The following is a 23,638-nucleotide window of genomic DNA, read 5'->3' as shown; positions in this document are numbered from 1 at the left end:
AAAAAGTATGATGAGAAAGCTGTCAGCCACAATATTTCAATTACTGATAGTACAGTCTAGGAGAGTCAAATCCCATCTCTAAAAGTCTTGATCCTGTAATGTTATCCACAAATGGATTTTGATGTGGTTTTTATTGGCACAGCCCTTCCTCGTATAAATTGCAAACTTTAGATCAATCCAGACATTACAAATGTAACTGCAGCAAGTAAAAAAAACCAACAGAGCCAAGAGAACTGATCAGCTCAGGATGACTGTGTCAGGAGGACTGTGATGAGCTCCTTCCAGAGTGGAGTCCAGCTCACTTCCAGCACCACACACCCAGGGCTTTTATTCCTCTGAACAGCTTCTCCATCTCTCCCTCCATTGTCCTTCCTCACCACCAAAGCAGGATTGAGAAAATGTTCACAAAATCATTTAGGTTGGAGAAGCCCTCCCAGCCCATCGAGTCCCCCCTGAGCCCCATCCCCACCTCGTCCCCCAGCCCAGAGCACTGAGTGCCACATCCAGTCCTTCCTTGGACACCTCCAGGGCTGGGCACTCCAAACCTCCCTGGGCATCCCCTGCCAGTTATTTAATAACCCTTTCAGTGAAAAAACTCCCATGACTTCTGTATCCGTTTCTCGCCTGGATTAAACACCCACTGACTTTAGTTACATTTTTGTTTGAAAAGGGGGTTCTGCATGTTCTGCATTTAGGAATTGTTTCATTCAGTGCTGCAATGAAATTGCAACTCCCTGTTGGTTGCCTCGCCCTGAACTGGCTGCTACAGCTGCCAGCCATAAGACTGAGCTGTGAATATGCAAAGTTCTGTCCTTGTTTTTTCAGAGTCCTAAGGATGAACAGGCAAACCTGAGTCTTTTAGGACAGGGATGTTCATCCTTCACTGCAGTTTAGAAGATCACACTTCTAACACACATCTATCACACATAGAAATCCTCAGCAATGAACGTGATAAAATTTGTTTTAGAACTAACTCTGGAAAGCAGCAACTGCTTAAGACATATGGCAACCCTGTGCAGCAATTTAGGATTGTAAGTGGGAGACTCCAGCTGCAATCCAACTCAGATGCCAGTCTGGCATTACCTATATCTGCAGAGCTAAAGACCTTTTTTTTTTTTTTTTTTAAAAAAAAAAAAACCACTAGACCATGAAGAGAATTATTTCTATTTGAACACTGAATTTCACTGGCTTGAGTTCTCTTTTTAATAATTATTTACATATTAGAGGGGTTTTGAAGTCAGATGGCATCCTCTGTACAGCCCACAGAGAGAGTCTTCCCTGTGCTGACAGGAGATGTAAGTGGTGCACCTGGGAATACAGCCTGGAAAGGCATCCTGGTGCGTGCAGGAAAAGGAGAGATAAGGCGCACATTCTCCTTTGACAGAGCAGAAATGTTTCCAAACCAAAATGTATTTGGCATTTGGGTATTTTTGGTTTGGTTTTGATGGGGGTTTTGTTTGGTTGGTTGTTTTGTTGTTGTTGTTTTGGGGTGTGTTTTGTTGTTTTTTTTTGAGGGGGGGGTAGTTTGCTTCCTTGTGTTTCATTTTGTTTGTTTGGTGTTTGGGGTTTTTGTTTGGTTGGTTTGGGGGTTTTTTTGCTTGTTTTTTTTTATTTGGGGGTTTTCTTTTTTGCTTGTTTGATTTTTTAATTTAATTGAAAAGTTCTCCAGTAGCCATTTTCCCCTTTTTTAAAGAAAATTTCTGGGGAAGGTTAATTTTCCTTTATTTTTCTTCTTCTTTTCCTTTCATTTTTTTCTTTTTTTTTTCCCCTGATGAGCTTGATGTTTGATTTTTGCAGAGCCTCAGCTCTCCTACATCTTGAGTGTCAACACACTGATGGCCCAGCAGTGTTTTACAAGAGTAATATTACTGATATTACTGATACTTGGAACATACACAGATGAGAGTCTGTGATTCCAGATCCCTCACACCTGGCTCTTTCATCCTCATAAAACTGTCTGCAGTACTGGGATATGTATTTAAGTGCTGCTCTGCACACATTGCCTCAGCTCTGACATTTGTACCTGTGGTTTTTCCATACTTTGGTGTCAGCTCCTCCAAAAATATCACGCTGTGTTTACTCCTTTTCTTTGCACGAGCCAAGTGACATCGCGCTAAAGTTTCTGTCCTGTGTTGCAAAGCTGGAGGCACATCTATCTTGGGAATGTGCCTCCAAGATTTACACAACAAAAAGAGGAGGATTTTGGTTTCTGAAATCTGATTCATGCCCTGCTTAATGAGGCTCTTGATTGTTGCTCTGGTTTATGGGATGCAGAAATTGCAGTGAAATGAGGAGCACAATGAGGGCAACTGGTGAAACAGCCTAAATTCGGGGATAAACATTGACATAGACATTTGATTTCACTCTTAGTTTGTTTTCAAGGTACAGAATCGGAGACCTTCAAAGTAGAATCACCTGATGTGTGGACAGAAACTAAATTCCTGGTACATATATCTGATGTTTGAGGTATGTCAGTCCTGCCCCTGGCTGTTGGGTGTCCAAGGTGTGAGAGGGAACAAGTGCTCTGAAGGATGAAGGTGGGCTAGAACATCAGTTTTGAAATGCCTTCTTCTCAAAGCCAGGCTGAGGGGGAGCCAGGCTGAACAGGCAGAAGAGGCAGGTTCCCTGGGGAGAGCGTGAAGGAGAGAGAACCGGCAAAATTCCCACGGGATCCTTTTTGTTTCTGTTGCCAGGAGTTATCACCCGCCCGCAAAGGGGAAGGGAACAGAGCCCCTTTTTCCCTAATCCAAAAGCCTTACATGTAAGGACAGTCAGGCTCTACCACCTTGGAAACAAAGCCATAACAAGGATTTATCCAGGATGGGCACTACAGTGGCTGGGATCACCCTTGTTTCTGTTCTCATCCTCTGGGCAGCCACACAGCAGGGAAGGGGGGATGAGATTACAGGTGAGTGATGCAAAACCTGGTCAGAGGACCACGGCTGTTGTGTAGACAACTTAGTCTGGATGTGGGATCGCTCTTTACTTGAAATAAACTGGTCAAGGTCACTCTCTGGAGAGCTGGCAATATCTCAGCGACCATTTAAGTGTCCCCGATTGATAATTAAACAAAGAAAATCTAACCCAGAGGAAAATACAACCTTTGTCCCCAGGCAAAATCCTTCCCTTTGTGCCAGAAACCAAGGAGTAGAATTTCTGCTTTGTCTTCAATAATGTGCAAAATTTTATGAAAATTGTCTTTAAAATAAACTTTCAGTTGAAATGAGGTAGTAATGTACCTGGCAAATTCCTAGAGGCTCATAAAATGAAGCAAATTATAAAATTAATTAGAAGACATGCTTAACTTTCGTCCGTGGTACAGGCTGTAGTCTGGAAAAACCTAACCCAATTGTTAGGTTGTAACTGCTAAATGAACTCCTAATTTGCTCTTCATTTCTGGTTTGATTTATTTAGATGAGAAAAGATCGTGATTTTTGGCTGCTCTGTGTTGCATATTTTTGCTTAAGTGGTTTAGTGAGTCTCGGTTAAATATAAACCATATTTCTTAGAACCCTGCAGACTTCTCTGTTGTTCTGTCCAAGTCACAGCTGAAAAGAGGCTTTTACAGATTAGGGGCCAGCAGAACCCCCATTCTAATACAATTTAAAGTAAATTGTGTTGACTTTAAAAAGAATTTGGAATACGCAGAAAAATCAGGCTCTTGATCCATTTTTCTTCATGTTTTGGAGCCTTTGCCTTTTAAAGCTGAGCTTGAATCTGCCCTCTGGGAACCTTTTCCAACAGATGACTTTTGAGGTTACATCAAGACAAGAAAAGGGCTTGTCTTTGGCTCTTGCTGTTCTCCAGCAAGAAAAGATTTTGCAGCTCCCAGCTCACAGTGGCTTTTCTGGCACTTGAGCACTGAAGTTTCCAGAACTGCAGCTGTATCTGTGGCATAAATGCTATCAAGCATTCTTTATTGCTGTTTTTTGACCCTGGTTTCAGTTCTGATCTGGGTTAGACCTTGAGTTATAAGCAGCCTGCTCCTACACAGCCTTTCCTTCCAAGGCTTTATTTGCTTCTAATAGTAAAATATTTGCTTTAATTGTTTCTGCTCTTGCTTAAAGTAAAAAAATTAATGCTTATCCTGACAGTGCTGAAAGCTGGTGGTTTCTGAGACACAAAACTGAAGGCCAGAGATGGTAAGTGTAACATAGCCCTACTGACATCAGGTTTCTGCCTTCTCCTGCTTTGGGATTGACTTCAGCTCTGAGTCTCTGGAAACAGCAGCCAGTGCATTTTAATTCCATTTGATTGTGCCATAATCCCATAGATGGGAGTAATGAGACCAGAAAGCCAATTTGCTAAAGAGCCCAAATTGATCCAAACCACATTGCTCAGCAGCAAACTGCTGTCAGCAAATCATTGAACTCTCTGAGTGTCAAAGCTTGTTTTAAACTGTATGGAAGTGATGGATGATGCCAAAGTTGGTTGTGCTGCAACTTTCCCTGCCACCTTCAGTCCAGCCTCTTCCAAAGAGAGCATCTTTTTGTACCACCAGAGCGATATCTCAAACTTTCTCTTTTGGCTTTGGCAGCCTCATTCTATATCTAGTGTATATGTATATATATACACACACACACACATTATATATATATACACTTAGTATCAATGTTTAAGTCTGAAATATGATTTCATATCTGCTCTGACAGCTGTAGCTTCTAATTATAAACTGTGTCTAATTCTACACCGTTTTATTCTCAGTTTCATACCTGTGTTTATGTTGCACATTGCTGTAGAGACTAAGCCAGCTCAGCTGACACTGGAATTTTTAGCTTTCCAGTGCTATGTCCTTGCTGCAGCCTCAGCTCTGCATGGACAGCAGGAATCCTCTGTGCTCTCCTTCCTCAGTTGTTCTCTTCCAGTCCCTGCTTTGCTCCAACCATGCTCTGTGGAAATGGAGGGATCACAAGGATGAGGGACAAGGCTGAAGTCTTCTTCCTACTCTCTTCTAACATAACATAATAATAGTCTGGTTCCCTAATACATGAGTGTGGTTGTTTTGTTTTGTTTTGTTTTTCTCCTCTTTTTCATAGAATAGCATTTGTCTTGCTCCTTCCACTTTCCCTGGTTACCAATACATGCTCGTGCCATTTTTCTAGAGAAATGTTAAAACAAAAATGATTTAGGTCTTCTCTCCATTCTATTCTGGTTATTTAGCCATTCATGTCCCAAACTAATGAAGAAAAAAAAAAAAAGGGCAAAAAAGCTGAAACAAGATTAATTTCCTCCCTCACCCACAAACCTAGAAGTACTTGCAGGGATAGGTATTCTTGGAGCACTCTTAACACATGGCAAGGGAATGTTTTCTAAAATGCAGTGACAGCTCTCTGTTTCTCATCAGGCACCTGTGCCTCATGTGAAGTGTTAATCCACCAAATGCACTGGATGAAAAGCGGCATAAAAATCAGACCTCTGATTTCTGCCCCAGACCCCACGTTTGTTTTCTTTTCCCCTTTCTCCCAGGTGGACATCCTAAAGTTATCCAGGGAGGGAGGCCACCTTGCTTTCCCTGCCTCACTTCACCCTCCATTCCCTCCTGCACAGCCATGGCTGGGAATGGGATTTCCCGGTCCTGGTCAGACCTCCATCCCAGCCACTGGGGTGCTCTCCTGGCTCAGGCAGGGTGTGGGTTTCAGCCTCACAGCTGGGGACAGTCTGGGTGTCTTCCTGACCCTCAAGACTGTTTCCTTTCACTTTCTTCTTATTTACAAGCCCTGGTGCTTTTTAGGGATGTGAAGACCTTCCAGCCACTGCCTCTGGATCTTGCTTCAGGGACTGGACCCAGAGGTGCCCTGCTTGAGGCTGGGGAGGAGGAAGAAGCAGGGAGTGGAATTTCCAGCTATGTCCTTACTGTCAGTGTTTTCCTGCTGACCTGCTCTAAGCAGCAGCACAGATTCCCTGGAGCCTGACGGGAGATCTCTTGCTCCCACACGTGCTCCCTTGTAGCACAACCTGGCCTCAAACTCTGCCTTTTGCTGCAGAAAAAAAAAGCACAGAGGGGTTGGGCAGAGCAGAGCTGGACTCCCAGGGGCCATATCTAGGTACCATATGTGTTCCATGTTTTCTTCTGGACTGTCCCTGTGCTACAAATGGGTCATCCCGTCCAAAGCTTTTCTACCACTGCTGCTCAAATTGTGCATATGTCTTTTGTTTAGCTGGAAAGCTAAACGTGATATAAGCACAGATTAATAAGAACCTGACAATTCCTGAAATGTTTTTACATGTTCCATCTTTTCAGGCAGCAGTGTACAAATAAGAGAAGCTGTAAATATTTTAATTGTGTGTCTTTTGTGTATACTGTGTTAGCTTCAGTCTGTCTGTTGGCTGACCCCGGTGCCCTCAGAGCTCTCTGAAAAAAATAACTCTGCTATATTTGATTCTCTGGAGCTAATTCATGTTTATCCTTATTAAAATTTCCTTTGCTTTGTCTGAAGGATGATGCAGGCATTTCAATTCTATCCGATCGGTTTCCCAAATGGGACACAGGGTGACTCAGCCCCTCTGGCTCCCATAACATCTCATTAGGAGCCAGCCTGATGTCTGTGACATGACTGTAGGTTGCTTACTGCTAATTCTTAAACTCCATCTGGCTTTGTTGCTGTTGTTGATGTTTCTCTGTGTTGTTTGGTGTTGGGTTTTTTTTAAATCTCTCTTCCTGTGCAAGTATTTCAGTTTTAAGTAAAACATGTAACGAGTTCACTCCTCGTCACGAATGGTTTCAGAACTCTGCAAAATGAGTCCCATTCCCAGACCTGTGTGAAATGATGTAGTTAATGACCTTATCACTGGCTTTGTTTATCCTGAAGTCCATGAACCACTGCAGGTCTCAAGGCCTGATCTAACAAGGTCTGCAACAAATGCAGAGAGGCAGAACAGGAGCTCCAGGAATACCTTTTGTGTCAGATACCTGAAAGTCCTTCCCAGTGATGTATGAGTACCCAGTTTTAGCCTGGAGTGATGTCTGAAGGATGTCTTATTCCAGACATCTACTGTGACTCATCAGCCCATGAGTTCCCCTCGTTCCCATTATAGTCAGAAGACAGCAGTGAACACTTTGGCATCATGAGGCTGGAGTGGACGTGTGAAGTACTTGGATGACTCTGCCCTGGAAGTGCCTATTTTGTTCTACTATTTTCCATTAACATATACTAATTTCCTTTCTACTTTCTTGAGTTAAATTGCCCTTTTTTCTGCTTTGTTCCTGAAGGCACCAGGAACTCTTTGACTTCTCTGGCAATCTGCATCCTTTGATGACCAAAGTGATGCCTATGACAAGCAGTCACTACTAATTCTTTCTTCTGTCTGTTTTTTTGAAGTGATGTTCTTCTTAACATCAGCTTTCCTGGAAATCATTCATCTGTATTGGTTCTGTCACTGCTTTCTCATGACACTATTGTCAACTAGATACTCACAGGGAACTGATGCTCCGGGGTGACAAGTTAATGCTGATCCCTTTCTTTCCAGTTTTTTATTTTCCTTCCCCAGAAAAAGGCCTGTCTTTGCTAGGGTACCATCTGTGCAACTACACCCTGACCAAAAACGTGTTTAAAATGGTTGCCTACCAAAAGTCCTACCAGAGAAACACGTCCTGTGGAGGATGGATACCGTGGATGGTGTGTCCCCGAACGTACTATAAAACACAGTATCGTGGCACTGAAGTCCCTGAAACCATCACTCTCACAGATTGCTGCGAGGGATACGAACAGGTTGGGCTCTACTGCTCCCTAGGTAAGTTTTGGTCAGATTAGGAGTTGAAATCAATGCTTCTTGTGGAGGAGTGTTCACCCAGTTCTGGGCCGTAGGTTCCTGTTCACTGGAACCAGTGAGTCTGCAAAAAAGTAGAGTTAACTTTGTCCAACAAGGTAAGGAGTAGACATGAAAGACTGAAGCTCCTGATTCTTGCTCTTTGACACAAATTCACTAAAGTTCCAGGGGATCCTGAAGAATGGACCCCCTTGCTAACCCCTCAAGGGCTCATTGCCTGTCCTGGTTCAGGCCAATATACCTGGCCAAGTGCAACAACTCCCCTGTGCCTGGTGCAGTGTCTGTTTCCATTCACACTGGGAGCTTTCTTCTCAGAAGTCACTCAGGATGCACTTAGGATAACATCTCCTCTGATTTGAGGCAGGCTCTGTTCCCAGAATGCAAACCCAATTTTGGTTTAAATTTAAAACAACCTCAGGGCAAGTCAGTACCAACTGCTTTCCAATCAAAACTACATCAGGGCCCCTTTTCTCCTGATTTGCCTACAACTCATCGGGGAGGTCTGAAAACTGGTGAACCTTTTGGTGGATCTGATCTAACTTCTGAGAGTTAACAAGGCTCTACTCAGAAAGACTTAACCATCCTGATCTCAAGATGGAAGCTTTTTTCCCCTTCTCACATCAGGGCTACCAGCTGTCAACAAGAAATTCCCAGTTTTATTAGAACTTGAGACCTTAGATGAAAGAGATCCCTTGGAGAACAGGAACTTTTTGTTTGGTAATGGATAAAGTTACATGCTTCTGGGCTGAATGGGCATCTTGGATTAGCTAGGCCAGCACTGAACTGTTCTGCCATGCGAAAAAAGTTCTGTAGGACATAATTTTGTCTCCTATTTTCAGCATGGCATCGCATTTTCTCCATGTTCCCTTTTCAGTATGGACCTGGGCATTTACACAGTCACACACTGCAACAGCAGATTGCAAAGGAAAGGTCTTATTGCAGCCCTGGCCCTTGTTTTGGGTCATGAGACTTGGGTGACTCAGATCTGTGGGAATGTCCCCAAACCTGCTCCTGCACCACATCCTATAGCGTGGCATGAGAGGGTATGAGCCACATGTCCTGTCATGGGATCTGTCAAGAACAGTGTGTTCATCCTACTTTTAAGCTGCTTCAGAGCACTGGGAAAAGAACCTCCCAACAATTTTTTTTCCAGGTGTTTTCTCAACAGTAGCAGAATATCATGTCTAGCAGGAAAGTGCTTTTGAAAGAAAGTTGGGAGCACAGTTGTTGTGTTTTACTCTTTCCTAAAATTGTTTGCTAGAGAAATTAAAACATGGTTAGAGAGATATGATTCTTAACTTACTATATCCTCCCATTGTTTGTCTCTGTGGCTGTTGTGGAGTGCCAGCTGGGGCAAAATTTGGCCTGCAGGTTACTGTGTGTCCAGGCAGTCTTGTCAGACTGGCAAAGGACCCACTGTTGATCATCTGCATTTTCCAAACATCAGTTCCACACTGGAGAAAATCTCCACTAATTATGGTTGACAAATTACTTCAGTAAGGCCTTTTTGTTATATACACACACGTGCATTCATGTGTGCATGTACGAGTCAAAGGACAAGACTGAGAGGCAATCAGAGAAAATGACCTCTTAATTCTGTAGTGCAAGGAAAGAGCTGTGCCAGCTAAATGAGGAAGACTTACTTGCTAGCTGTGGATATCACAGTTTGCACGAGAAACCCAGGTGTTTTGGAACTCTGAAAATCAAGACCATCTTCTTTTCTGGGGATAAAAATAAAAAAAAAAAGCATCCTGGAAACACTTTAAATATTTTTTTTTTCCTAGCATAATTCTATATCTTTTAAAGGCATCCCTAGGGATATTTTAGACTTGGGAGCTGTTGATGGGCTCGTTTCATCTAACGGGAACAAATCTGTACATCTCCTGTAAACCTTGCAGGATTTCCACTCCACCCTTACCACGCTGTTGTTGGGCACACAGGGCAGGTTTGTCCATGAAATACTGTGGTCACCATGACTCTTTTTCCTGTCAAAGTTAATCTGGGAACATTTTAAACCATAGAAGGATTTGAATGGCTTCTAGGTGATTCCCGTGTTTACATTATTCCGGTATCTTTGCTTTTCAGGGCATTAGTCATAAATTCTGTGAATGGTAATGCGCTGTCTAGACACAGTCTTAAATAAATGATGAGAAGAGAAACTGGAACTGCTGAAATTACTGCACAGCACGCTGTTGAACTGCTGTTATTTTTTTCTTGACGTTATCCATGCTGTCACGCTCTTCATCTTGCTAGGAGTGGAAAGGTCTCCATGACCTTTCCCAGCGACCTGCTCCTGGCCACTCCTCACCTTTTCTTCTTAAAGGGAAACATTTACCCCAGCCTGGGATATGGCAGGCCCTGCTTGTCTTATTTCTTTAATGTTGGGGAAATATGCCTACATTGTTAGTCACGTGACTTTGGAGTTCTCCCTGATTGCCTTTCTGTCCTTTGGGATGGCATTAGAGATGCACACGAAAATGACTTCAACATTTTTAAATAACAACTGAAAAGTGAATTATCTCAAAGTTAGGAAGTGCTAGAATTAATTCCAAAGGTGAGATTAAATAAAACAACCTTTGTTTTTTCTCTTTGTGCCCATGAAGATTAATAAAGTCTTTTAGTTACCTAATCCAGCTCTGCCGTGCCCCAAGGGTCACATTTCCATGTGGTGCCCAGGGATGATGGAGCCCCTTTAAGGAGCTCCCCAGCAACATTCCATCTCGACCTCCACATTCAGTGCATGGTGCAGTGCTCTGCTGAGCCTCTCACTGAATAGAGAATTATTTATCACCTCTTAAGGTGAATCCTGGGGGATTCACAGGCAGCAATTTTTCTTCACCAAGACTGCGGGAAGCGAGGAAGGTTCTCTGTCTTTACACAGACTGGCAACCGAGCTGCAGAGATACTGAGATCAATCCATTGTGTGCCCACTCTCAGACACCTTAGGAGCTGTTTTAATTTTTTTTTTTCTAAATGTGCTTTGCTTTTCAGAGTGCTTAGAGCTGCCTTTAACAACTTGTGTGGTTGGGGCACACAGATTCACATCCTCAGTGGTGACTTTGAGCAGTCCCATAACTGCTTGGCGGGTCCAGGGCTGCAGGTCAGGCTCACGGACCTGCAAAACCCACTGCTCTGAAAGGCTGTTTCACCTTACAAAGCTTTCCCAGAATCTTGCAGGATTGTTTTTTAGGTGCAGACAGGGTCCAATCCTCCAGGCTAATTTCCAGCTGCTTGAATGGATGGTATAGTTACTTCTCCTGATGCCTGGCTCCCTGCCCACTTTCCAGCATAAGTTGAAACCAGAGAGCTCCTTATCTGCCACCTAACCCAACTTGATCCCCAGCTAGGGAGGGAAAGAGTGCATCAGCATGCAATGAACCCTGGTTTTTAAGCACACATGCTCTATAAAACACTGTTTAAGTTCAAGTTCCCTAAGCACACTGTTGATCCGTTACCTCCACGAAAAACACCCTGAAATAAGAAGGCCCAGACACCTTTAATCCTGAAGTTGCGTGAGAGTGCTTGATTTGCAATGTTTAAGGTCACACTTTGATTAAAGTGTGCTTTGTGTGCATAACTTCCTAAGGTTTTCAGAAAAAAAACACTGTCAAGTAAAAAATGCTCATTTTTGGTGCCCAGGTAGCTCCTCAGCAGGGCGAGGACATTTCAGGGCCAGTGTGCAGACATTCCCATGGTGGCTCCAACTGGAGCAGTGAGGAGCTGTGGCACAGCTATCCCCTGTGCTTGGCCAGGGAGCCATGGGATGGTGGTGTCACATCTGGGCAGTGTCACAGCGTTAGCCTGGGGTGGGAAGGGGCCACAATGCCCCATGAAACTTCACCCAGGAGCAGGTGTCTTCTTCCTGCACTGCGTTTTGGGTCCCTTGTGTGCCCTCAGCAGCTGCAGAAATGGGATTATGGGCATCAGAGGGTCTGTCCCTGCCTGTTCCCTGCGGTGTCTGCTTATGGGAATCCTGTCTGGGAATTGCCTCATCCCTTTTTGAGCCCACTGTCTGCCTCCACAATCCATTTGGGTAAAGAAATGTGTGCTTTTACCCATTTTGTTACTGTGGACTTTGGTGAAGACCAGCTCCGCTTTCACCTTGCCCCCTGCCTTTGGGATTTTGTAAACCTGGGTCACATCCCCCTCAGCCCTCCCTTCTCCAAGACAAAAGTCCTTGTCTTTTTAGCAGTCTTTTCTTACAAGTCTTTCTTCGAAGGCCATGGTCTCCTCATTGTCCAACAGCTGCATCATTGCCAAATTTCAGCCCATGGCTTCTGAATATGGTAGAATGTTGGAGCTTTCCATAGGGAAGGGTGTTAAATATTTGTCAGATGCTGGACCAGCACACAACCCAATTAACCCTTGGAGAAGGAACCAGGATGGAAAACACCCACACGAGCAGGTAAAGCCTACCAATGCTCAAAGTCCCACAAAACAGGGTCATATGATGAAAACTGCCAGCCTGCCTTCGGAGCAGGCTTTGCCAGGAGCTCCTTCTATAATCTCATGGATTTGTCTCCACCTTCTGATACCTGAGACGAATGAAGGGTGCTGGTCCCCTCTGGATGAACCCTGTCCCCTGAAGGTGGAAGGAGGGAGAGGGAGGGTATCATGGCTGAGATAATCAGCATCGATCTCCAGGGACATCCCTCCCTCCTGCAGATCCAGTGGCTCTCCAGTGGGCAGGCTGGTGACTGACCTTTGGTTGCTAAGCACTGGGTGCTGCAGCTCTGTTTCCATACATTTATGTAAATGGCAGAGGAGCAAAGCCTGTGCTTCATCCAAATGACAGAGGAGCTGGCTGGCTTGCTCCCCAGTGCTGGCAGTGCCGCTTGGTAGGTGACTGTCCCCAGCGTTATTGAAGTGGAGAGCATAAATTGAATTTTCAAAGCGCTTCTGGTACAATTAGGCAGAAATGTGAAGTGAATCCATCCCTGTTTCCGCTGATCCGAAAACGATGACCTTTTGATTTCAGATAAATGGCCAGGGAGGCACTGGGCCAGGATTCAATAGTGTTTTCTGAGATGGCATGTGACTCATTAAGCCATTTACACTGCAGTTAAACAAGCCAAAAAAAAAAAAAAAAAAGGAAAAAAAAGAAAAAAAAAAAAAAGAAAGACCCAGGTAGAAAAAAATGCTGCTTTGAACCTCAAACTTGCTTGAACTGCACCTGAATCTCAGAGCTGAAGGAATTTACATGCTTGGGCCCAGTTTACCAAGATCCACCTGGTTTGGAATAGAAAGGAGCACTGGTGAACAGGGAAATCCCTTGGTGCTCTGGTGTGAGAGGTTCCCTGCACAGGAGGCTGGGCTGGAGCAACCACATGAGACTGGAAATATCTGGGAGACTCATCTAAGGGCGTCAAAGGCCATATCACACCTTATTGTGCTTTTAGACTGGAAATCAGGAAGAATATTTCTAGGACTAAGACCTGTCTGGGGGAACAACCCATAGTGCCAACCCCAGAGCCAGAAGCAGAGGTTCCTGGTCTATACTGGGAAGCAGAACAGGATTCCTGGGGCTTGCTGGACCCAGAAGTAGCTTGAGTGAGATTGCACAGGGTTGGGGTTTTTTTTTTTTCCCCTCATTCTATGAGACCTATGACTCAGAGTGAACTTTGGGGGCAGAGTTGGTCCTGTGAGAGACTAAAAGGAGTGAGTGCTCTTGGTTTACAGGCATGAAGAGGCCCATAACAGGATGTATTAGGTAGGAGGATAAATCCTGCTCCCTGTAGGGCAGCCAGACATTCACTGGGGTTGGGAATAGGGACAGAGTTTCCTAATTTGCTGCCCAGAGCTCCTGTGGGTCTCACACCAACTCTCTGTGAAAGATGCTCAAAGCCTTGCTAAAGCTTGTGCTCGTTGGCTGCGTGCACACAAAAGACACCCACACAGTGGATGAAGTACAATACAAAACAGAGTGGGAAGTGCCATCCCATGTGCTCTGCATGCAGGTCTTTAAAAATATATGTGCAAAATAACCTGCATCCTGCTGAGACGTCTCAGCTCAGTGTCTTCCCCGTTCCCCAGCGTTTGGATTTTGGAAGGTTTTTCAGTGGAGGTGACTCCCATCATTAAATTATGCTTACTTTTCTTAGTTAGCTTTCAGAGACCCTTGACAAGGATAGTGTGGGCCCTCAGAAATACACAGATCACTGCTCTTAAAAGTCTGATTCTTTGTGCAAATATCTCTGTATGTCCTGTTGTGTAAATGGCTGAAAATTGAAAATCCTGAGTTTTGCAGGCCGTAGTTTGAGCTCAGTCCCTCAATTGCAGATTGAGCTGGGGATCTGGAGTACTAAAAATGAAATCTGTTAGGGAATGTGCTAAAAAGCTGAGGCTCTCTGCTTGCAGTAGCCTCCAGTCTCCCATAGACTGGTAGGAGGGGTGGGGGGAACCTGGAATGTGCATGTGGTAGCAAGTTATATAGATTTAGTTTAAATCTTGATTAATTGAGATAATTCCCCTGTTTAGGAAGGTTAATTCAGTGAGGCCAAAAGTCCTAGATTCAGTATCCCCTTCTGCTTCTCAGAAACCTCACACCCAGAGTCTTGGGAGAACAGAAACTGTAAACCCACAGAACTGACGATTCACGATAGATTTATAGTTTGTTGTGGGCTTTTCACTTTCTATGGGCTTTATTATGTCCAGTGTGGTTTTTCTGCACCACAGCTATTTCCATTGCAAGAATCAGGTTAATTTTCCTCGTGGCTGGCTTTAATCGCCCAGTAATTGATCAAAAATCTGTAGGTGCAGGATGAATGGAAAAGAGAAATCTTTCAGGTGGGTTAGAAAGACCAGAGCTGGGCATCACTTGGAGCTGTGTTTTGTAAGGCTTAGGAATGTTTTCTCTTTGGAGAGAAACATATCCTGGAATTGACCCAGGACCACTGTCTGCCCTTGGCTTGGAGGCAGCAACCTTCTGCCTTCCCTGCCCTCTCTGCAGGGCTCTCTGGCACGGGCTACCAACCTCCTGGAGTGGCCAGCTGGCACAGAGTAGGTGCTGCCAGGCTGCAGCCACGGGTTTGGCTCTGCTCTCCTGTCCTTCTGAGTAACCCTCTCACCTACACCTGAGAACCACGTCCTGTCTCCGCTCCCGTGGAGCACCTGCAAGTTACCGTAACAGAGGGTCAGCCTCATGCCACCAAAGTCAGAGTAATTATTAACGGAAAGTAACAAATTCAAAATTTCTGCAGCAGAAATGTCACGAACAGGAGAAGAACCTGAGAGCGTCTGCACCCTTGGAGTTAAATAATTGCATTTTAGGCTGTTGTTCTCTCCCAGTGAAAAACTCAGAACAGACGCGCTCCTAAAGTGAGGAGGAGGTGTTTGCTATAAAGCAAACAGCACAATTTTGTGGAAACAATTTTCGGTGTTTTTGTTCTCCGAAATGTTTTTGTTACTTAGCACTCAACAGATCCAGTGTATTTGCCTCAAGACCTGGTATTTGTCCAATGGAGAATACGGAAACCCCTGATTACCCTTGCACGTTCGACGCTGAGTGTCCAGGGCTCAAAAAATGCTGCAACTCCTCCAAAGGCGCAGGCTGTGTGGACCCGGTGCCAGAGGGTATGTTCCTGATAAATTCAGGACTGCTTCTAATAGAAATATGCTTAATTTTTCCTTCTGAGGGTGGGAGTGGGCAGGAAAACTGTTACCATAGCTCTTCGTAAAACAAATACAGGAATCTGCCCTGGATCAGTTCCAGGATATTCAGCTTCAATGCTTGCACCCCTGAGCACTGAGCAGTGTGTGGGTGCTGCGGGTCCAGTGGACCTTCCTTGGCTTCTTCTCCTTTGCTGGCACCTGCAAAGGAGGTGGCATATGGCAAAGGAGGCAGCAAGTGATGGGCTGTACCTGGGCCCTTTGTATTTGCCAAGTTAAATCCTGCTTTGTTCCCTCGGAGCTCTCCCGTAGCTCAGTTGCTTTCTATAGCATCAGACCTCAGATGACTTGGCTGTTTTGTTTCGTGCACTTCAGGAAGAACATTCTGGTACAACGTGACAGTGCTTGTGAAGATGGATTTCGATGAGCTAATCAGAGTGGATTCCCACCTTCTGAATCATTCCCGCCTTTTGCACTCCGTGGTATGTACAAACACGAACAGATCCTGTGTGCTGCTCGTTGTGTCCTCATTTCTATTACTCAGGGGCCACCCCTTGCTCCCCCTCTTTTGTGCCAGATTGATTTTTTTTTGGCCCTGGTGTATCTCTGATTACTGAATGTCAGCTGCATCCTTAAGCAGTTCAAGTAATGTTGATTCATCAACTCCTTTAGAAAATTTTTCAGGTCTCTTCCAAGGGCAATTTAAAGACATTCTGAATTATAGGGGGTTTCCTGCTGAAATGGTGATTGCTCTAGCACTGTCTGAGTTCAGTTTTGGGCCAGATTACAAGACCTTCCAAGTGTGATAAGAAGTTTTGAGTTAAACCTCTCAAAGTTAAACCTGATCTCTGGCACTGGGACCCACAAGGCAGGTGGACTTGGCAGTGCCAGAAGTTTTACTGCGAAAAAACAGGATTAGGGGAGGGAACTGTGTTGGGACAAGTGTGTTTCCTTGTCAGTCTTGCCACCAGAATCAGGGCTGGGTCAGACAGCAGGACATTATCTTTGCTGTAGGACCAAGGCTCTACCTTGGCGTGGATCAGCTGCAGTACCTCTGTCTCTGTCCCCAACACATGAGGTAGGAAGAGTCCCAGGCAACGAAGGAAAACACAGCCCTGGAGGAGATGTGAGGCACACTTCCCAAAAGGAGGGTCTGCAGAAGGGACCAGGCCATGAACTAAAGCCTTGCTCAGACAGGGAGGCTCTTTCTGTCCTCTCAGTGGTACTTAGGAAATGGATTGATGAACTTGGACCACAAACCCAAGCATTTCCTTAGTACATATCACCACGCCATGGAGAAAAGCAGGCTTGGATATGGCCTTTGAAAGGCACCCAAGGGGGCACGTCCCTAATTCTCTACATTTCTATTTCTACTCTTCCCCAGTTTCCAGCTGGGAGTGGGCAAGTAACAAAGGAAACCCATCTGCCGTAATCTGCCAGTGCTGATGGGCAGGAGAATGGAAATGATGGCAGCAGCATGGGTGCAGCTCTTCCTCCACCTGAATTACCCCTTCTCATACCCTGAAAAAGCAGGAAATCTTGGTCCTGTCACTGTGCAGTAAGGAACAGAGAGCAAGGATCTAAAAAGACTTTTATATCTTGGTCTAAAACAAGCTATGTCAAAGTCAAACACTCGAGAAATAGGGACTATAAACAAGCTGCTGTTCAGAGGAATTTCTTCCAGGCCCACCACCATGTCCCTTCTCTCATTCCTGACACTCAGTTGGGGTGACTTGATCTCTCTATGGCTCTTAATCCCACCTCTCAGTCTATTGCTTTCCTTCTTTTTCTTTCTGTTCCCTTTGCCAGCAGTCCATTCAGCTGTTGAAGGTAAGAAGCATTGGACAGCTCTTTTACAGATGAATTGTAATAGCATGTGTAATGTATGCCTGTTGAGACTTTGCAAAGCAGGACTTTTCCCACATATTCCTGGATTACATCCTTCTGCCTAAGCGTTTCGAGATCAACTCCATCCACACCTCCCTTAGCTTGGCATTGCTATGATACAAATTAGTTGTGAAATGTGATAATAAAAGTGCATAAACACAGGCCTAAATGTTACCACTATGCCATGTTTTCTGATTTGGTGCTTTCTGCACTCAGATTATGATAACAATTGTTGCATAATTTACGCCCAGGAGGAGGTACTCAGGTGTTTGTTCCCCTGTTTTCCAGATGACTGGTGCGTTGCAGCCCTTGAATGCCTCTGTGCACCTCATCCAGAACAATCCTGCAGGGGTATATGCAGGGACAGTGGCCTCCCAGCTCCTCCTTGGGCTGCACCAGCCAGCCCTGCTGGCTGAGGTCTCTTCTTCCCTGGATGATGTGGTGAAACGGGTGTTTGAAGTGATTGACACACAGGTGCAAGGTCATTGATTGCTACCCTGTCACGGGGGGGGGGAAAAGCTTTTTTTAGGGGGTTTCATCCCCCTTTGCTTGCATTTTCATTCATATGACTATTAATTTGCTTTCAGGGATTATGTAGCAGATCTTGTAAACTTTGCAAATATGGCCCTGACATTTCCATTAAAGGATGGAGTGGGTTGTAGTTAATAATAATAATAATTTTAGATTGAATAGCTTGGAAGGGAATGCTCAATTACATTTGTTTTCTTGCAATAGCACAGCCCATTTTCAGATGAAAAAGCAAAGGTGTCCATATTTGTAGTACAATCATTAGTTGTACTAAACAGGCCCTTAAGGAAAGTGTTTTCTTGGGAAGCAGATATACTCTGTTGCTATAGATGTGTTGCTATCAGTAGCTTGCATAAAACAAGTCATATTGAGTTTTTTAATTCTTATAACATATATATATATATAAAACCTACTTACTTTTTAAATATTAGGTAAACGTTTCAATATTTTAATTTTAAATTTTTTGAATCTACTTGTTGCTGTGTAGCTGTCTGAACATTTTTATTCCTGAAGTGCCTCCGTAAGCACCACTTTCAGTGCTTCTTATTCTGTGTTTACTCAGTCCAGCTTTCAGTGGAATCACTTTCAGCAGGTCTCCTTCCTCTTCTGTTGACATCTCTTAGGTTTGGATGACGTCCTGCAGCTGTAAGCAGGTGCTGCCCCTAACTGTCCTCTCACTCCAAAGAAACTGAGTAAAATTTGAGAGGGTTGTAACTGCTCTGGGGAAGGGCAGGATTCCAATTTCATTGCAGCCATGTACGTCCAGAATTACTTTAACACTCACTGCAGATTTACACCGAATTTGTCATACCCAGAGCCTGGTTTATACACACTGCAGGTCAGTCTCAATGCTGATATCAGTGTCTGTGCAAGGTGTGTTCCTCTCCCTAGATGTCGATGAATGTTTCTACGCTGAACTCAACGGTTGTCCTGACAAAAGCACCTGTGTAAACCTGGAGGGTGATGACAGCTGTGACCCTCATGCCCATGCCATCCCTCAGCAGCTGAGCAGGAGGAAGGAAGATAAGAAACGCAGATCTCACCTTGGGGAAACACCGAGGAGGTTTCTGCAGGAATTTGCTGTCTGTCACAGGAGTCACCTGCAGGGCAAGGATTTCTGGAGGACTCAGTGCCCCTTCTTCTCCTGCTGGGAGAAGATGTCACATAACCCAGCTGTTATCTATTTCTGGTTGAAATGCAGTGTATTTATTTCACAGTCCCTTGCTGTTTGTCCTGTCTCACCCTCAGATGTCCCCACTCACCTGCCAAAACCTCTAACTTCAGACCTGACTGCTTCTCAGAACATCATTCGCTGTCAGTGCACCTCCCCAGCCTCCTGGGAAACAATTAATGATGTTATTTATAAAAATTTTTAGTTTTTTTTCCCCATTTTGACTGTGTGAGTGCAGCCCAGACTCAGTGATTGCGTGATCCCCACCCTGAGCTGCTCCATTGTCCCTGAGTCCTGTGCTGCAGAGAGCTGGAGTTTGGTACTGAGTGAAATAATACCAGCAAAATACAGAGGCATGTACTTAGAGCCACAGACATCAATGGACCTGCTAACAGGCTTTAAGTTAATGAGATGTAACTGCTTACAGATTCAATACTTTAGCTACAGAAAAGAATTTTACAATCCTTTAATCTCAAAAATTAGGATAATGTATTATTTTATGTTTTGTGATATCATAATACACTTATTTTCTATTTATGTTACTTCTATTGCTGCTTTCCAGCTGTGGAAAAGAGGAATGGTATTATTTGGGATTTGCTTTGTTAGGAATACTCTAACTCTTTGATAATACTATCTTCCCTTAGGCATTGCAGCATCTACTCCAAGTTCAGCAGCAGATGCCTTTAATACCAGCAACAGCTCTCCTTCTATAATGAATTCAAGTCTCTTGTCCATAACTAACCAATCTACAGATGCTGGGTGCTGTAAGTAATCTTGTATTTTAATGAATATTGTCTTGATTTTAAGTCAGTCACTCTTAGATGCCTTTCTGATAAGAGTTATTACAGTCCTTTCAACAACACCCCCTCCTTCTTGTGAGAGGAAACAGCTTTCAGTAGTTCTTTGCCAAGTTCAGAGAGACAGGCTGGGTATTCTTGATCTTCATCCACATCTTCACATCCAAACTGAAGCTAGAGGAATTAAACTGAGGCACCTCTAGTGCAGGGGGGTATGGTTTCAGGGGTGTTTGGCAACCACCTGGCTCAGAGTCCTGGAAAGAATTATGTCCTGTTGAAGCAACTTGCAAACCCAAACTTTCTTCCTTAGTCTAACCATCAGCATGAAAGAATTGTGGCTGTGGTAGCAGAACAACACGGTCTCTGGGTTAGCATGGGGAGTGATGCTCATCTCACCTGACCCCAGCTGTCTGCAGGAGAGGTGTCTAGTCTGGGATCTCTTTATAGCTGATGGAGACAGACTGGCTCTGCTGGAGGGCAATTCAACCTACCCAGTTTAGACACCTCCTCCTTTGAGGAGAGGAATCATCCCTGAAGGGTCCTGTCTTTTCCCATTGGCATGACAATGATTGCACTGGACTAGAGGGGAAAAGCAGGTGCAGTGCTGCACACCCTCTGCCCCCAACCTCTCCAAGATGGGGGCTGTGGAGGTTTTCCAGGCATAAATCCAGACAACCTTTGCCTGAAGAGGCGCATTTTGATGATTAAAGTGACAAGAGGCAAAGCAGGTGTCAACACACGTAGAGAACACAGATTCACCCTTCCAAACTTATTCCTGTTGTGTTCGCCTGTAGCTCACTGCCTGGTTATTAGTGTTCCTAGACATTCAGTGGAGATTGGTTTGCCTGGAGAAGCTGTGGCTGCCCCATCCCTGGAAGTGTCCAAGGCCAGGTTGGATGGGGCTTGGAGCAACCTGGGATAGTCAAAGGTGTCCCTGCCCATGGCAGGGGGGGTTGGAACTGCGTAATCTTTAAGGTCCCTTCCAACCCAAACCATTCTAGGGTTCTGTGAGTCAACACAAATACATATATTAAAGGGAAATGAAAAGAGTAAGCACCAAATTAATCACCCCAGTGGGATGGTTCACGGGTGAGGGGACCCAGTAGTGTGAGGGGGCAGATTCTGCCCTGACCTAAAGAGGACATTTGGCCTATCGATTGTCAAAGTGCTTGTCTAGCACTCAGAAGAGCACAGAGGTGAAATGTTGATCTGTCTGTGCTAACTCTTCCTGGGAATTCATTAGATTCCTCTGCAGTGACAAACCACCGAATCTTCAGCGTTACCAGCAACAGTTTTGAGATGTCCTGGCACGTCACTTCTCCTCTGAACCGCATTTTCCAAGTCCAAGTGTTCAAGGGCAATGAGACTGTCCAAGACCTGGAGACAGAGGAAATGAAAATGGATGTGTGTCTCAGCTGGAAGCAGGTGTGATGTATTCAGTCGAGGTCAGCTATGAAACCTGTGGAAAAACCATCATCTCCCGTCAAAGTGTTAAAACAGGTAAAGAGACACCTTCAAATATACACTAAAATAGATATACAAGTTAAAATATATTCCATCTCTCCTTCCGTCTCTCTCCCTGGAGCTGCTCTCCATTCATCTGCAGTTCAGCAATGATCCATTTGGTCCTCCCTGAACGACATTTCCCATCATCATCCCATTTTATCACTTTTCTTCCCCATCTACCCCAGCATTTATCCAAGCCAGACTATCAAGCTTTAGTTGATAAAGCAGTGCTGGAGCTAACTTAAACTATTACAGATATCAGGCTAAGCTAGAATTCTTTTATTTTTCCTTTGGTGCCTGGTGCTGCATTCTGCTGCCTCCCATCTCCCATCAGGCCCCATTTTTCCTGGCTAATGCCTGTGGCCAGTGAGAAATCCAGTCAACTGGTTTGTCAAGGGCTCAGCTGAGCTAACAAAAGTGCCCAGAGGAAGGGCAGATTCAGCTGAATAAAGGATTAAAGGGAATAACAAGAGCTGAGTAAGAAAGCTTACAGACTGCCTGCCCAGTTTGGTTCAATTAACCAGTGCTGGTGGCTTCTTGAGGCCCTAGTGTGTTGATCAAACATAATTTTGCTTTTCCTTTGGCCTTAAATTATTTCCTAAGCCTTCATGCAAATAAAGAAATAAATCTCTTCCCCCTTTTTTTTTTTTTTTTTTGAAGAGCAGGCAGTGAAGTATTTATTACTGACCACAGTGAGAATGCTGCTGTTCGTGTTTATTCATAAGAGCCTTCCCTTTGATCCAATGAGGGATGACTCCAGTTTGGGTCAGAGGGAAATTGCTCCCTTTGTAGAGGGAAAGTAGGAGATCTGGTGGTTATGAAAACAGAGGGCTGAACTTCAGAGCATGAAGCTGGAGCCCTTGAGAAAAAGAAAAGTTTTCCAGAGATCAGTCTAAAGAGTAACAGCCTCAGACTGTTTATACAGGCTACAGCAGTTACAGATTCCTTGGCTCTTGGTTTTGGCTCCTGTGCTCCTTATGTTACCTGTCAGGGCTCACCAGAGAAGTGCCATGCACTGCTTTTTGTTATACTTTCACTTAAAGATTATATTTATTTTCCACACTGCCAAGGCAAGGAAAATAAATAAAAGCAATTTGACCGGTGGGCCAAAGATGAACTTACTGGCAATTCAACCTTGGATGTAATTTCAAGTCAGGAGTTATGTAGGGTCAGGTCCAGATATGACTGTACCCACATACAAAGGTATGTGCACACCCAGTTCTCATGCAGTAGCAATCAGGCACCTCAGTGTCTCTATGGAGCTGATGTAAGTGCATCTTCTCAATGTGTAGGAAACTTGTAGCAGCCTTTTGGCTGTATTTTCTTTATTTAATACCAAACTCTCTCAATTTCATCCTCCCTTCTCCTTCCATCGTCTGAGATTTTGGTCTGGGTGCGTCATCAATTTTGACTGAATCCTTTCCTCTCCTGCTTTCTCAGTGTGTGTTTTATTGTTGTGCCCTACAGAGGCCCAGATATTTGATGTCACTATGAGGATTCTCAACTACAACTTCACTGATGATTTCCCTAATTCCAGCAGCTCAGCATATGAAGAATTTTCAAGGCTGTTGCTTACAGAGGTAACATTAAAATATCTGTGGGCAATACATTTTTTTTTTCCATTTAAAATTCATTTAATCTACGAGAGGATTTTATGCCTGGCTGAAATATCCCTTGAAAATCGTCATGCTGCTTCCTGTGACCTTTCTTTATAATTAAAACAAAATTCAACTGACTAGACAGATCAAGCCCTTGGCCTTGTTAGCAATGGAGCCAATGAGAATTTCCCCCTGCGGAAGAGTAAAGGAATTATAAATGCAGGCATGCAACAGGGGCTCCTTTCCTTGGATCTTTAGTTTGGCAATGAACTCAAACTAAACTGACTTGAGGCTTTCTCATCATCATGGCTAGGCTTCGCGAACGAAGATTTGAGAGGGGCTCTACCCACGCTTGCTACAAGCACGCTGATGGCTAAAAAGGCCAATGCGAGATAGACAAGTCTGGTTGCAGAACGTACAGCAGAAAGACTCCCCAGGTGATATCGACAAGACGCAATTCTTTCTGCGTTGTCTTTTCTCCTCCAGAGTGATCCTGCGTGTGTTCTCAAAAGCAGCAGCAGCATTATAGATGGTGTGTCTCCAGGCCTCCCAATTGGAGGCCAGGGTAGACCAATGGTTGTGGTCAATATTGCCAAGGCTGAGGGATTGTTTCAGGCAGTCCTTGTATCTCCTCTTCGGGCCTCCTCTCTTGCGGCAGCCAGTGGCAAGTTCCCCATAAAGCACGATCTTGGGGAGGCGATGGTCCTGCATCCTGGAGACGTGCCCTGCCCAGCACAGCTGTGTTCTCAGCAGCAGGGCCTCAATGCTCGTGACTG

At 44.6% G+C, this 23,638-nt stretch overlaps 1 protein-coding gene across 1 annotated transcript in view; it reads left to right on the top strand.

The window, feature by feature from the left end:
* The first annotated feature begins 7,613 nt into the window (after positions 1 to 7,613).
* LOC114059199 (uromodulin-like 1) overlaps positions 7,614 to 23,638 on the top strand; it is a 28,308-nt gene continuing 12,283 nt past the window's right edge. The window contains 9 exon segments of the mRNA XM_027887385.1: positions 7,614 to 7,731; positions 15,178 to 15,339; positions 15,751 to 15,857; positions 17,551 to 17,743; positions 18,682 to 18,811; positions 19,604 to 19,725; positions 21,002 to 21,162; positions 21,165 to 21,258; positions 22,732 to 22,844. Of these exon segments, the coding sequence (XP_027743186.1) occupies positions 7,614 to 7,731; positions 15,178 to 15,339; positions 15,751 to 15,857; positions 17,551 to 17,743; positions 18,682 to 18,811; positions 19,604 to 19,725; positions 21,002 to 21,162; positions 21,165 to 21,258; positions 22,732 to 22,844 (1,200 nt within the window).

The sequence above is a fragment of the Empidonax traillii genome, unplaced genomic scaffold (assembly GCF_003031625.1).
Source record: "Empidonax traillii isolate 1590-97213 ecotype Southwest subspecies unplaced genomic scaffold, ASM303162v1 scaffold208:size1045274, whole genome shotgun sequence".
NCBI lineage: Eukaryota > Metazoa > Chordata > Aves > Passeriformes > Tyrannidae > Empidonax > Empidonax traillii.
Note: the sequence above shows the minus strand (reverse complement) of the source record. Positions and strands in the feature narration are given on the sequence as shown.